The sequence below is a fragment of the Pygoscelis adeliae genome, unplaced genomic scaffold (genome assembly GCF_000699105.1).
Source record: "Pygoscelis adeliae isolate BGI_AS28 unplaced genomic scaffold, ASM69910v1 Scaffold286, whole genome shotgun sequence".
Classification (NCBI taxonomy): Eukaryota; Metazoa; Chordata; class Aves; order Sphenisciformes; family Spheniscidae; genus Pygoscelis; species Pygoscelis adeliae.
The window spans coordinates 5,020,235-5,035,630 of record NW_008825076.1 but is presented as its reverse complement, the minus strand read 5'-3'; the positions used below and the strand labels follow the sequence as shown (position 1 = coordinate 5,035,630).

Below are 15,396 nucleotides of genomic sequence, written 5' to 3'. Positions count from 1 at the left end.
CTTTAAGCAATGACACCAAGCAAACTGGAATCTGGATACTGCAGTTTTTTAATCCAAACAGATGTCTTCTAACCCCAGATCTCCTCTTACCCTCCTAGGATGCCCTCTCTGCCTTCTCCTCCCTCCACCTGCTCAAACCTGGACGTGAATTGCCCCTATCCCCCCATGCCAGCTCTGTCCTTGGGCTGCCTGTTAGTAAACTTGCTCTCTTGCACCACGCCTGTGACCCAAACAGCCCCTCTAGGGTTAGAATACCAGTCAAGAGGACAGGATTATGCTCCTGGCTTAGTGGCTGTGGTTTACATGCCAAGTCAGAAAGACATTTAACATATCTGTGCCTCAAGTGTTTCCCACTTTAAAACGGAAGCAGGAGGGTTGACCCATATTTGTAAAGCAATTTGAAGTCTGTTGCAAGGTGTCACAGTATGGTTATTGTTTAAAACACTGCTAGATCTGTAATTCCTCAAACTAGCAGGTAGGTATTAGAGTGGTGCAGCTGCCAGGCAGCCTCGGTGTGCTCTTTGGGCTGGCAGATTACCTGAACAAAGGCAGGGGACTGCAGGACCTGCTGGCAGTGGCCCTGGGCTGGCTGCTGCCGGGACACGGCCAGGTGAGCCAGGGCTCCAGGTCTGCCCACAACCCCGAGTGCCAGCATGTCACAGAAATCAACCTGGCTTGCAACGTAATGAAAGTTACCGAGAGTCACCTTCTCTTCCGCTGCTGTCCTTCTTCCTATTTATTTTTATCCCATTTGGAAGTGCTCATTAGTGTTTACTACCACTTGTCAACCAGCAGCTTGAAATAACAGAGCTGACAAGGCGGATGGGGAAAGTGAGTGAAGAAACCAGATGCAAAAGCAGGTGCTGTTTGGTAAGAAGGCTACCCTAAAGCAGTAGAGACCTTATAGCATTATAGCTTACAAATGCAGAGTTTCATCTCCTGTTCTCCCTTGCTATTGCAAAATTGCCAACTCTCATACTTTCACTGAGTCTCTCTTGTTAGTCCATGTGCTTTCTCATGCCCCAACTCCTCAAGGCAGGTGATTAGGAGAGATGCTGCACTTCTGATTTTTAGATACATTTCTAGTGTTTATGGCTACAAACCAAAGTGCATTCTAGAGGCTGAAAATATACCCCAGCAAAAGGCAAAGAGCCCATACATAGTATTTTCATGAAGCTTCTTGGTTGTTAATCCTTTTTCTTATCTTAGAATTACTGCATTGCGATGTGGCAATTCTCTTCCTCACTGTTTCCCTTCAGGATACTCTTACTTGCCTTTTCTGTATTTTGTCTCCCCTTATTTCTTTACTCACCCCCACAAACCTCACTTCTTCCAGTCCTTTTCTCTTCCACTAATCCCCTGTGATTCCCTTTCTTATCCCACTCATGCCACCCGCCCTCCACATCCCTGGTCACACACAGCCCTTTGGCAGCTTCAGCCCTTCTACCTCCGTAACGCCAGCTGCTTTCCAGACACGATCTCACATGCATCCTCCTCAGCCACCCTCACTTTGCAATACTTGTTATTCACCCTTGAGTCCAGAAAACACCAAGTTCACTAAGGAAATTCCATAGACCACACAGCAGTTATATGACCTGTAGACTAATTTTTGGGAGTGCTAACGGGAGGTGCCTCTGCTTTCTGGCATCCAGCGCCAGACACTACCGAAGTGATCAGTAGGCAAGTGCCAACCTCCTGTCCTCCATCGACAGCCCAATGCTTGAGAAAATTGAGCTGAAAGCCCTGAGTTTTATCATTGCTAAAAGCTTTGACACTCCCGCTGATGTAAGTACTTTGAACGCTGAGCCATTTTGATGTGGTCTCAACAAAACATACTTGTGGTCTGGATCCAGACTTCATCGTTTATGTAACTCTAATCGAGACATTAACATTTCCATGTCCCAGCTTAATTTTCTGTAAAACGAGGATCACGTGCCTCTTCCTATCTCTTGGTCTGGTAGGAGGTTCAGTACAGTTTCTCACATGCTCTGAAGTTCTCAAATGAAGGGATTGAATGCAGGGCCAAGGAACCCAAGTGCTTTTCTGCCTCTTGGTTGCAGAGCCATTATTCACATTGCTCCAAGAATGCTCTAAATATACGTACGGTTTGTAGGTAAGGTAACAGAGGGTGAGATGTGCACTAGAAACCTTTTCCCTTTGTGCTTTGATCTTTATCTCAAACCTAAAACCCAAACCAGCCACATCAGTTAGACTTAACTAGCCTTGTCTCATATGACAACTCATTAGACGGGAGCCCTCAGAGCAAATTTTGTTTAAGTCTAAGCAGAATAACATTTCTTTGCCGTGTTTATTATGTGTTGTCCAACAACGATGTCTAAAGGGCTTGCTGTCTCTTAGCTAGTGATTTAACGCTGTTTGCCATAAGTCTTTGGAGAGCAGGGCATTTTACTTAAAGGAAGGGTGTTCTTTTAAAAAGAACAAGAGGTTTCTTTTCATCGGAACAGGCGCCACAATCTCAGGAGCCTCTGCTTGCAACACCAGTCAGGTTTTGCATCCCATCCCCAACCGCTGCTGGTGGGCCAGAGTGGAAAGTGCTAATCCAGGAGTGCTTGAACTTCTCCAGAGAGCATCTGACACGGGGCCTTTTTGGGTCCAAATGTTCCAAGTGTGTGTGGGAAGGACATTTCCCTTTAGTGAGTCCCTTTGATCTCTCTCACTTCGGGCTTCCCCTCCAGGCCTATTGTTTGCACATTGCTGTAACTACAGGAAAACAAACGCATTATACAATTTCCCAGACTGACTCACCCTGGTACTTGATGCCTCATGTTGTCTGGTTACCCTGATTGCATCATGTCAGCATGGGAAGCTTAAAGGCTGGTTTTTCTGAGTAATACTGCAGTTGAGCAGTAGCTAAAAACAAAAAGTTATCATTATTGCTATTATCTTCAACCTGCAAAGTACAAGGGAGAAAACCCAAGCAAGCCAAGTCCCTATTAACTAAACCTTGTGTGAATCATGAGTTCCAGTCAGGGGCCATGCTTAAATGATGCAGTATGTGAATATAAAAACCCTTTACTTCTGGAAACTTGGACTCAGCCATCGGAACGGGCCAATCCGTACTACTCCCTTGTCCCTGGCTCCTCTGGGATGCGTTTTGTTCAGCGTGTTGTAAACAGGGAAGGGCGGGAGGTGTCCATGCGGCTGCGTCATGCACAGTGGGAACAGGGCCACTGCTTCTGGGTGGGGATGAAACCCCAGGAAATTTGTCCCCCGGTTAGAGTTCAAGCATCTTACATTCCTGTAAATAATGCGTATGTGGAAGGAGGGGGTTATCCATACTGTTTATCTTCAGCTGTCCTAGGTGCACCCAGCAAAGCTGACTGAGCTTCTGAGAGCAGCTCCCAACACCTGGGCTGAGGCTCTCCTTCGCTGCACCACAGCCCCTACCTAAGCCACCTGCTTTGGCTGCCCAAACATCACCAAAATACTCCCCCATAGGACCCCCTATGCGTTAGCAAGAAAGTGTTGCAGCAAGTTCAATGCTGATGCAGGGCTTCTTCCACAATCCAAAACTTTGTTTAAAAGAAAGCAAAACTCCTTCTCCCGTGCCTTCCTCCATGGCAGAGATGTGCTGGGCGAAGGGAGGAATTGCAGTTGTTACAATCCCACGCCTGCAAAACATCTCTTGCAAGCATCAGACCTTGCCTCCTCTTTCTGAATTGAGCTGACACAGAAAGGCACTGCTTTTGCTCAGGCTGCCACATGCAGCACTAATTGCACCCTCAGCAGCGTTGGCTGTATCTACATATTCAGTCATGTCGTATCCAAAGGTTAACAGCATCATGCACTGGTGAGAAAACGACAGAATCCTCCTTTTACGCACGCGGGGCGATGTGCTCACGTGCTCTGCGGGAACTAATTTCAGAAGTTTAATTTCATGTAAGCCAGCACAGAGCCAGAGGCGGTGACATCCATTAGCTCACGGAGAAAAGCCATCATCTCTTATACGCCCTGGTCCACAAAGGTTGAAAGGAAAGCTAGATAGTAAAAACATTGCAAGAAAACTCCATTTCTGTTTTGAGTCATCTGCGTGGGACAAAAGCCTCTAATTTCTTGGTATCTCACAGGGAAAAGAATCACTAAAAGCTGTGAGACAAAAGCCTCTGTGCCGACAGCACTTCTCAGATTCATTTTTGATCACTTGATATTTTGTGCAAACAAGAGGAACTGTGTAAACTAGGTTATATTTATTTGCACTGACAAATCAGTAGTGACAAAATTTATAAGTCCTTCTTTAAGCTTTGAGGACATGATTAAAGGATTTTCCACGGATATTTCTTCATTCAAAAGGATATAATTACACTTAAACAAGTTATCATGTTTGTGCACTGTAAGTACAAAAGCAGCTCTTACGGGACTTGTCTAGACACTTCCACCGTGTTTCTTTGTTCTTCTTGTAAAGTCGTTTTTTATAAAGGAACTGCACCACTATCCATTTTTTTCATCCAAGTTTTATCTCTTTCTTAATTTCTGATAAGAGAAGATTCCTTCCTTTACAGAACCTGTGTTTTCTCAAATTTTCTTTTTACAGCAATTTGCCAGGAAATGTTTTGTAAATCCAGAATGATTTCACCCTTTTCAAATACATGAAATCCTCTCTATTTCTGATCTTTCTCATTTTCTGGTATTTCTTCAACCAGAATAACCCAGCAGTGGCCTTTAAAAAATTCAAGCAATGAATTGAAAGAAAATTGCCATCCAAAGTAACGCAGACCTGTGACTGTGCAGAGGGTTATTGCCTCAATCAATTATCTGTAACCTCAGACAAAAAAATAAAAAAAAAATCATTACATATGTTAATATATGCACACCAGTGTTCCAGCTGGCTTGCACCAATGCTACAATTATGCATAAGAGTCAGGAAATTATGTGTGGAAAGGATAATGAGCAGCATTGTCTGCCCAATTACCAAGTTTGCATATGCAAACAATAATTTTGCAAATCTGTGCCTGGCAAGCATTTTTTCTGAAGTTGCATCAGCAGCTCTAAGGTTAACTGTAACAGCAAAGTAACCCAAAACCACCTCAACTCTGCTTCAACCCATCCTCCCTTTTTTAAATAGCAGAAAAGCGCTTCATCTGAAGGTGATTAGACAGGAAAGCACGCCAGCCCGGCTCTGGCATAATCTGCCTATTGCTGAAAGGCCGACCAAGTGTTTTGCTTAAAGCATGTATGTGAATGTCTATAGAGACTCCAGTGGAAAGCCCGGTAACTGGGAATTAACGCTTCTTTTTTTCAGGGATTCAGATTTGTTCCTGCTCGACTCTCGAACAATCTGGGCTGCAGAAGAAGGGTGGCTGGTGTTTGACATTACCGCAACCAGTAATCACTGGGTGGTGAATCCCCAACACAATCTTGGCCTGCAGCTATCCGTGGAAGGCATCGATGGTGAGTGTCAGACACCAACATCAATCAGTGGGTCTCCATTTCAGGTATACGATTCCCAGCCAGGGGAAGCGGGGAAGCCTTAAGCATTCAGTACGCTTTCCTTTGAATAGAATTTCTTAACCGTGTTTTTCCTGAATTTGCCTAAGATGCAAATAATAATAATAAAAAAATAATTCATAGCCATATTTCAGGTTAAGGATGTACTCAAATGCTTTAACAGATTGGTAACCTGTCTGCAGTCATTTCAGTATTAGCTATGTACACATCCCCATCGAGGTATGTATACGCTGCTGGCTGATTTGCAGGTAGTGCAATCCAGTCGAGGACAGAGGAAGAAACTTTGCTATGTGCGAAAAGACACAAGTGAGTGAGGTAGAAGGCTGGTGTTAACTGGCTCAAGAGTCCTTTCAGATTCAGAAAACAGCTCAGAACCATTTTAATTTCCTTTGTGGCAGTAGCAATGACTAGTAAAGTTGTGCCTGGTCTGGACTCCAAGGTCTGCAGCATGCTTATGGTACAAACCTGTGAAGTTTGGGAATGGGTGGGAAGACCTGGCTCTGAAACATCTCCAGAAAGGATGTGTTTAGAATCAGGCGGGGAATTTTCCTAACCAGGTTTTAACTAAAAAGTCACGCTGCTTTGTCTTAAAGTTAAGATTCCTGATGTTCACTTAGAGACTTGTGCAAGGAAACCAAAGTATCCTGGATCTTCTCGGGGGTTCCCAGGACCTGGGACCATCTGGAACTGCCTGGCTGCCCCACAGGAGAGATTAAGCAAAGCCCAGTTCAAGACTATTACAAGTACTCTGAATGTAGTTATCTAAGGACATACTTTCATTCTCCAGATATGCATCTATGATATCACTTGCTATTAGTTTTTATGCAACACTCTGAACGTTTCCAGTAAGTAGTATTTTGCATAAAGACTGTGCAAAGCAGTTTTGAAACAGGCAACCTACGGAGAGTCATTTACATGAAAGGGTGATTTTACTCATGTGAGACCTGCACACAGAGGTGCACAAGGTTTGTTTTAACCTGCCCTTTCTGAGTGATCAGTGAACGCAGAAACCCAAACACAGATACAAAGCAGGAGCTTCACCATGGAAGTTACTAGTCCCCACCCCAATGACAGATTACTTTTGCCATCTTTGTATAAAGATTCAAATTCAACCTGATTTACAAGTTAATCTTAACTCTTAAAGCTAAAACAGTAAGGCAAGTTAACAGCCAAGACAAGCTTAACCTGTTTTCGAACACTTGTCCTTGTTTTTAGTTTCCAGTTTGCCTCCTAAAGGAAATACTTGGAAGTACAGAAGTTGTGTCACAATCATGGCACATTTGTTCAGTTGTGGTTCACGTATAGGAAAACCATCAAGACCCAGCCCAGAGTCCACAGAAAAGCAATAGCTGGAAGTAGGCTTAATATCTCTAAATACTATGGGTACTACAGTATCACACTCACTCTTCTACCAATAAAGTCTTCTTATCGCCCCGTCCTTCCCCATCCTTACCTAGTGATTTTAGAGCAAAAGTCAATCCCTTTTTCCAGCATTAAGGAGGAAGGCAGCTGATTTATGAATATGTTACAGATTTCAATGGAGACTTTTCAGGATCCTGCATCCAAGGAAATGCTGCAACTTTGCACACGCCTACGGTAACTCTCGCTGCTCTACTGGAGCAATCAGGAGTGGACCCTTAAGAGCATACAGCCAGATCTATCACAGAGAAAGCTTTCAAAGACAGAAATTCCCAGGTTCAGTGCATTCTCATCTGTTATGCAACTCAATGAAAATTAGGAATCTGGTTTCTCCTGAAAAATCTAGCTGAGTTTGTAAAGGGTGGAAATCATACACAAAGTGACTTGCTGCTTTCTCAAAATAGATTAACAAAATACTTTAATCAGTCTGTCATTAAAGTTAGAAAAGCCAACTGCAGTGTTTAAAAAGTAAATACAGAGATACAGGAGCCGATTGTCTGCTTGTCTTCTGTAACCAAGTCCCCTGGCAGCACACCTTTGCACTCACATTTCTCCACCATACACATGAATTTTTCTTTCTATTTTGAATGGCAAGGACATGTCCTTCCTTGCTCCCCAAGTTTCATTTTGGATTTAGACCAACTGTGTGCGCTAACGAGAAAGCTGCTTTTACACCTGGACTTCATATGAAAATCATACGCTGCAAACACAGCAGGATTTTGATGCAACACTATATGCTTGGGCAATCTCCAAAGCTTTAAGTGAATTAGGAAAAAAAAAAAAAAAACTTTTCTTTGTATTTGTCATTACATATAGAGATCTCTAACCATAGAGCCAATACAGTTTATGTAAAAAAAATTCTGACATCACGAGCACTGTCCAGATAAAATTATACAAAAGAAATTAATTAAACTGATCTTTGTGTTTCTTTATAATCTTGCCAAATAAGTCTATCAACGTGTATAACTAGGGTGGAATCAAAGGGTATTTGTTTACTCTTAGAAAACGGGGATCAGCTCAAGCAGCAAGCAAAAGAAACGTTCGAGTGACTCAGTAGCCTTCAGCGAGCTCTCAGCCCAGCACCCGATATGCTTTGCTCGGCAGCAGCACGCGGGAACAGCAGCTGCCCACTTAGGTTTACTTAGTTTATTACTTGAGATCCCATTTTTGACAGTATTAAAAAAGCAGCTTCATAAAAGCAGATAAAGCCGTGCCCTCTGGTTCAAGAGCACAGCTTTAGTTCTTTTGGGAGAAGTTTATCATTGTCTAATGGGGACTACACACGTGTCCTTGTGTTTAACCTTGCTTTCTGGATGTATAGGAAAGTTAGAAAGTGGATTTTCCCCATCTTTATTAAAAAGAAATATGCTACTTCGCATAGCATAGGCACTACATGCCTTTTTTTCCCCTAAGGAAACATTGCCACCATAATGGTCTTGAACATGACGTGTTGGTGTTACATGAGGAATTCATTGGTCAAATGCTACTTATTGCTGCGCTAATGCAAATCCATTAAACATATCAGTGTGAAGCTGGGTCCCCTCCCTGCCCACTGCTGACCTACTCTCTAGAGACATGGTGAAGGTAAAATAATTTACACTGGACAAACCACAGCTGTAGATGTACTTGCTAGTTTAAACAGCTTGGGGAAGCAGAAAGGCTTCTTTGAAGGGGCAGGAAAAGCCATAGGAGCAGTATTCAGTGAGCTCTAACTCCTGCAGCTGAGCTTGTTTTCAGGAAATAAGGTTTCGATCTGGCAAAGCCTGAGCACAAGTGGAACTACTTATATATTTAGCATTAACTACTTGCTTAAGCACTTTGTGGGCTCAGCCTCAAATGTTTAAAATGAAAACTGTTTGGACAAATTTCTGGAAAGGAGCTTAAGCAGAAGGTGAAGAAGTTGTTGATGTGTGTCCACATATAAATCTACGTACATGAGTTTTTGCATTTGCTATTTTCGCCCAAGCTTTTCCCTGAGATTAGTTTTGCTTTGTCTAGTTTACAAGGCCTGGCCCCACTGCTCCGCAGACAGACTGCCATGGGACCGAGCCACGACGGGCAGCCGTCCTGCTGCCAAGCTGCCATTAAAACACCTCTTGGGCCAGTACTCTCCACAAATCCCATCTATTGCAGCTTGGGACTTGCTCGCTGGGCTGCACGCTTTTAGAAATATAAAGAATGGATTCCAGCAGACACAGGTCCATTTCTTGGCCTCGAGCTTTGACCACAGCCCCCTTTTTTCTGGGTCTGTCACCTTTACCAATCTTTTGGCCACGTGCAAGAGCAAAGATGGAAACAATTCCATGAAGACAATCATTTATAAGCCTTGGCATTTACTTTACTCATCTTAAAAACAGTGGTTATATAATATTACCTAGAAATATTTCAGGTTACCAGCTTCTTTTCACATGGTAGTCAGAAACTAGTAAGGTAAGGACATTTTTGTCAGTGGACTGTAGAGCCCCTCGCCTGCTCTCCCCGGCCAGGCTGCCTTTCAGGGCTTCTCTAGGAAAGTGTCAGCTGTCCTTTGGCATATTTGCTTTGTGGCTGACAGGGCCCAGCTCTGTCTTTAGCAAAAGGATCACAAAAGCCATTAACAGAACTTCAACTTAGCAGCAGTACTCAGTAGCTTGGAACAGAATAAATCTGGATATCGCCCCTGCATTTGACAACAGCGCCCGGACACCCTTTGGAGGCAACAGGGAGAAACGTTAAGTTTCCTGCTGCCGCCCGCTCCTTGCGTCTTTTGTAAATAATTGATTTCATTCTACAGAGAAACCCCCTAATCATCTTTTACCAAAAATAAAATTCTTTTAAAAGCCCAGGATGAAGGAAGCATGAACAGTAATCAACAGTTTTAGAACAAAGTTATTGGGTACAGTAGTGCTGAGATACAACAATAAGCAAAATGTCTCTAAACATCTGAACTATTTCTCTCAGCTACAGTATATCTGGAACTCTGTCAACATTTCATACAAAGCACTTTTATTTTAAGTTAATAACCTTCCAGTGGGAATTTAGTGTTCCTATGGGCTGAGTTTTATGGTTCCTTTTATAGGATCACTTCAAATTATAGGTTGGTGAACTTAAAGAAACCCCTCTAAAGAATGCAGGAAAAGTTAATGCTAAGCGGATTTAGGGTAAAATAATTATATGTAGGACTATTTTATGTAACTTTTACACGCAGATATAAAATGAAGTTAGCTGTGCTGAGCTGCTCTTGTCAGAAGCAGCTTTGCCGATTAAGTCCAGGCCCTTGGCGGATCGACGCATACAGACACGCCTAGGAATCGCCCTTACCCGCCAGGCAGCAGCTCTCCTCCTTGTTATCCTTACTATGTCTGCTGAAAATGAAAAGTTACTGCAGGCCCTCTTATCAGTCCCTTCTGTTTCTAAGGGCAAAGCATCAATCCCAAACTGGCGGGTCTTATTGGAAGGCACGGTCCGCAGAACAAGCAGCCGTTCACGGTAGCCTTCTTCAAAGCCACCGAGGTCCATCTGCGCAGTATTCGCTCCACGGGAGGGAAGCAAAGAAGCCAGAATCGATCAAAAACGCCAAAGAACCAGGAAGCTTTCCGGGTGTCGAACATCGCAGGTACAGCACGGGTTGCTGGGTCTGTGTTTCTGGGTGTGGGATAATGCTCTGCTGGATTTGACACTGGGTGGGAACGGTTTTCTCCCATACTCAGCCTATTTATTGTCTCTTTGGTCTGCCGGTAGTGTTCTCTTGCAGGCTTGAACTACTTGAGATTAGGGATTATTAAAAAAAAAAATTAGAAAAATAATGTTTCTTTGTGACAATGTTAAACTGAGGGATTTCTTAATCCAATATTAAAAAAAAAAGCCATCTAACCAGAAAACAACCTTTTCTCCCACATAAAATAAATTCTCATTTTGAAATGTAAGATAATAACATTAAATCAATGAGTAAGGGATCAAAACGATAATATATTTCAGTGGCTCTGTGTAAAAATGCTGTAGGTTTTCAGAGTTTGTGATTTTAAGTTTAGCCCCCCAAAAGTTTAGTAGTCCCAAAAGTTTTTCATGGAAGAGGAAAACGCATTCGTTGCTCAGGATAACCGCAGCTATTTTGGGGGGAGCTGTGCTTCCTAATATGGAAGAAAACTCCATCAGGCATTTGAAATAGAAACGTGGCTTAATTACGAGATACCTCAGAATAACAGGCCCTTGGTGACCTTCCCAGCAGGAACTGCAGCGCAGGGCCAGCTCACTGAGGGCAGTGGCAAATTCCAGCTCTATTTCTGCGAGCGCTTCACTGAATGGAAGGAGAGCTTGCAAGAGGTGGAAGGAAAAGGACAACGTAGGGACCAGTATCGTCTTAGGCGACTCACCTTCGCCTCGGGTTGGTGTTACCTGCAACCCGAGGTACTCGTTAATATAACCCCCCTTGCTTGGGGTTACCTGCAAGGCTATGGGAGAGCTCTCTCCCATTAGTCTTGTTGCAGCTTCCCAATATTTAATTGGGCCATTCCTGTCCTAGAACTAATGATGTTTTTCTGCAGCCCTGGTGATAGGTATGGCTTCTCTGAGCTGCCCACATATATGTATTTCTGTACTTCTCACCCGAAATCCTAGTCTCTCTTAAAATGGTTTTCCATGGCTTATGTTTCAGAGCTCTGGGTTTTGCAGTTCCCCAAGCATAGATGGTCTGCAGTTTAAGTGTGCATTTTTATCATCTATTTGCTATTTTTAGCAAATTAAAATGCAATTTTTAAAGGATGGGTAACGGACGAAAGAATTTCTTACTTCTGTGAGTAGGTTAGAAAAGTCCCTGTAACAAGTGTCCTGCTTCCAGCTTGGGGACCCCATGTTGAGTTAGTTTCCAACAAGAAGAGTCAAAAGAATATTTTCTGGTACTTCTACTTGAGTCTCCAGCTCAGGCTATATGTCGAGGATGGACAACTTTAAAACTGCACTGATAGTCATGGTTGTTCAGATCCACACTTTATTCTTTGGCTTCAGCATTGTCACCCACTGCAAGAAGTCTGTAATCTGGATCCAGCTGCACTGGACAGAAGAACAGATTTCACATTGCCTTAATGTCATATGTTGCCTTTGTAGGCCTGAAGGTGCAACTATCACCAGTAATGCAGGTGATTCAAAGACAGTTAGAAATTTAGAAAATAAGTAAACAGTGCCTTTCCCTATCGCTCCTTTCACAGGTTCCCATTTTATACAGTAGGCAATAATCAGAGATCTGCTTTTTGCTAATATGAGGTCAGAAGCAGCCCAGGGAAGAAGAAAAAAAAAAAAAAGCTATTTTTCCCAGGCCTTTTTTGGCTTTGCACAAAAAGCCAGAGGGGCATTTCGTACGTACTGAACCCAGCCATCGTTTTATGACTAAAACTGAAAATGTTTAAAAAAAAAAAAAGCCACAAGTGCAACAGATGAGCAGTGATGCCTCACGCCCTGTTGGGGCATTGCTGAGGGTTGTGGGTGCTGGGGCAGCCCAGCCTTACAGACCTACAGACTCCCTTTCCCCCTGTGCAGAGAACAGCAGCAGCGACCAGCGACAAGCCTGCAAGAAGCACGAGCTCTACGTTAGCTTCAGAGACCTGGGGTGGCAGGTAAGGGCTGTGCTTGACCGGGGTGTGAGCTGGGGTGCCTTTGCACATCACTTATTGAGCTGCAATAGTGAGAACAAGCCACTACCTGGATTTTTTTCTTTTATCCCTGGGGGAAAGAATTGTATATTGCCTGTAGCATGCCTAAGAAGTGCTTCTGCAAAGTCAGGGTATACAAATATTTAGTGTGAGACTGGCTAGAAGCTCACACACTTAGGTCCTTTTGAGAAACTGCGGCCCCCTGAATTTCCTCTGGCAGTGCTGAACGCACGTACGGCTCTCCATTTTCATCTATCAGTTCTTTTAGACCTGGTTAAAGACATTTTCGTTTCTGAAAGCTTGTACCTGCATTTCAGCAATGGGTGAAGCGACCCTTGTGGACAGCCAGGAGGACACTGCTGAATGGATAAACAACTAAACCCAGCTACATTACGGGCATGTTTGCAAAGTGGGATATGTCCCTCCAGGAAAAGCAGCCGCTTTAGAGGTGTATAAGATAGCATTAGAAAGGCCAGAGTACCAGATTTTTATTTTGCAGGCTACTGTAGTTGTGTGCAGACATATGAATTGTCAGATTTTTGTGCTGTTCTACTTTTTGTTTCACTGCACCACATTTCTGTCTTTCTCCATAATCTAACATCTTCAATTCAATCAAGGACTGGATCATCGCTCCGGAGGGCTATGCTGCGTATTACTGTGAAGGAGAATGTGCTTTCCCATTGAATTCATACATGAATGCTACAAACCATGCCATTGTACAGACACTGGTAGGTGCGCTGTAGCTCCTAGTACAGAGTTATTTCTGATAGGTGCTACTCAGAAATAAGCTTATACACAAGAAAAAAATCTCTAAGCTAACAAGAGAAGGAAGGTCTGCATTAGCTCATTAAGATGCCTGCAGCATCTGGCTAAACGTGTCTAGCCAAGTGGCCTGAATTAATAGTTGGCTAGGAATTACCCTGTCTTTGCTGCAAGCATTGACATGCTCTCTCTAGTTTCAAAAGGCCCTATGATAGACATCTTAATGGTGGTTTAGTCCCACTGCACGGGAAGGAAAGAGCAGGATGTGAGACCCACTATCAGCATCTCCTGGAAAAACTCTGTAAGGATCCGCTGTAGGGTGCCGCCAAAAGCGGATTTGGGGACAGGCTGAGGAAGGGGTCAGTGAATCTCAAAATTACACAGCCCAGCTGCTCTGTGGGTGTATTTGTGTTATGAAATCGTGCAAAGATGTCCAGATGGGAGGCCTGAGCTGGCGTGTCCTCATGACACAGTGCCTGTGCTCAGGGGGACTGCTGGCTGGGGGCCACCCAGCCCCAGCTGTGTCACCAAAGCCAGTGGACCACAGCTCTTAGCACGGGCCAGAAGACATGCTGGTCCTGAGTACTCTGGCTGTGCAGCACCCCCAGCTGACCTGCCTGGACGCCCTTCCCCTACCCAGCTTGGGTCCAGGTTGACAGCCCGGGCTCCCTACACATATCGGCAGGGCATGAGGAGGCTCACTCCACCTTTTCATCTACATTCCATGTCCTGTGCGCATCTAAGGACAACATTGCAAAATATATTAGGGAAACTAGAAGCGTCCACATTTCCAAGGGAAGAAATACCTGCGTGTTTTTCTCCTGGTAGATTGCTTTTTCCCCCTCTCCTCAAAGGTCCCGCAGCAGGGAGTGCAGGGGACCCAGAGCCCTTGGCCCCATCTGGGTCTCGGTGCTGCCAGCCGCAGGGACAGGGGCCCCCGCCCCAGGCTGATGGGATTTCTCACAAAACCTCACCCGCCTGTCCTGCAGAGTTTATCGTAACTGGTACACTTCTGCAGAACGCTGACTGCTGTGACAAATGGGAATTTTCTAATGAAAACCTGCCTCACTGAAAGATCTCCAACTAGATCTGACTGGGGTGCGTGCGTCAGCCTCTGTACATGCAGGGGACATCTCAAGACGTTTGTACACAAAGCCAGGTGCTGGAAACATGTCTGAGTGAGTGTATGGGACAGACAGAAGGTTGCCTGGGAAAGAAAAATATGGGGGAAGAAAGGGGAAAAGTAAATCTTAACATGCCTCTACTTTCATTCCCCAGGTTCACTTTATAAACCCAGAGACTGTGCCGAAACCCTGCTGTGCTCCTACACAACTCAATGCCATCTCAGTGCTCTATTTTGATGACAGCTCCAATGTTATCTTAAAAAAATACAGGAACATGGTGGTACGAGCATGTGGCTGTCATTAGATTTGTAGGAAAGAAAAAAAGTTATTTGTAAAGAGTGGTTTTGTACGGCTGGGGGGGGAGGGGGAAAGGTTAACTCTCCAGCAATGGGTTTAAAAAAAAATCCCAAACAGTTTTTAGGACCAGGCTTCTGAAAGTTCACACAATGGAACAGTTTCTGGATCTAAGTGGCATTTGAACACATTTTGTTTTAGTTTATTACAGACAATGAGCTTGTAAACTGAAACAAGCCAGAGAAACCATTTAAAACCAAATCTGCCTACAAAATTGGCTCCTACAATACGTACTTTTGCAAACAAGTCTTTCTGAAGATTGCAAACTCACCAGTGTTGATTGTGAGTTAAAAAATAATAATCTATCCAAGGTGAGAATGTGCTGTGACTAATAAGCATGTGTAGTTCCTGTAACACAGTTTGCAATAAAATAAGTGAACAAAATATACCTGGAGTGAACAGGTATTTTGTTAGAGAATTACTACTTCCATCCCTCTGTTTGCTTCAATTTTATAAGCAAAACAAAGATTACATGCAACTTCCAGTTTTAAACTATAGTAGCAAAAACTTTATCTGGATTGATGCAAATTCAAAGGACAGATCAGTCGAAGAAAAAAAAAAAGAAAGGATTTTCTAATTGGCAAGTAAAAGAACTGAAGAAAATAATTCCAAAGAGCAAGTCTTTTTGGCTATACTTTTTTCTGTCA

At 43.7% G+C, this 15,396-nt stretch overlaps 1 protein-coding gene across 1 annotated transcript in view; it reads left to right on the top strand.

Annotated features, from left to right (window-relative positions):
• The window catches only part of BMP7 (bone morphogenetic protein 7), a 45,841-nt gene extending 30,714 nt beyond the window's left edge, over positions 1–15,127 (top strand). Inside the window, exons 3-7 of the mRNA XM_009326770.1 lie at positions 5,261–5,409; positions 10,283–10,480; positions 12,397–12,473; positions 13,127–13,237; positions 14,550–15,127. Of these exons, the coding sequence (XP_009325045.1) occupies positions 5,261–5,409; positions 10,283–10,480; positions 12,397–12,473; positions 13,127–13,237; positions 14,550–14,699 (685 nt within the window). The 3' untranslated portion in view covers positions 14,700–15,127. The remainder of the gene's footprint in view (positions 1–5,260; positions 5,410–10,282; positions 10,481–12,396; positions 12,474–13,126; positions 13,238–14,549) is intronic.
• The last annotated feature ends 269 nt before the right edge of the window (positions 15,128–15,396 follow it).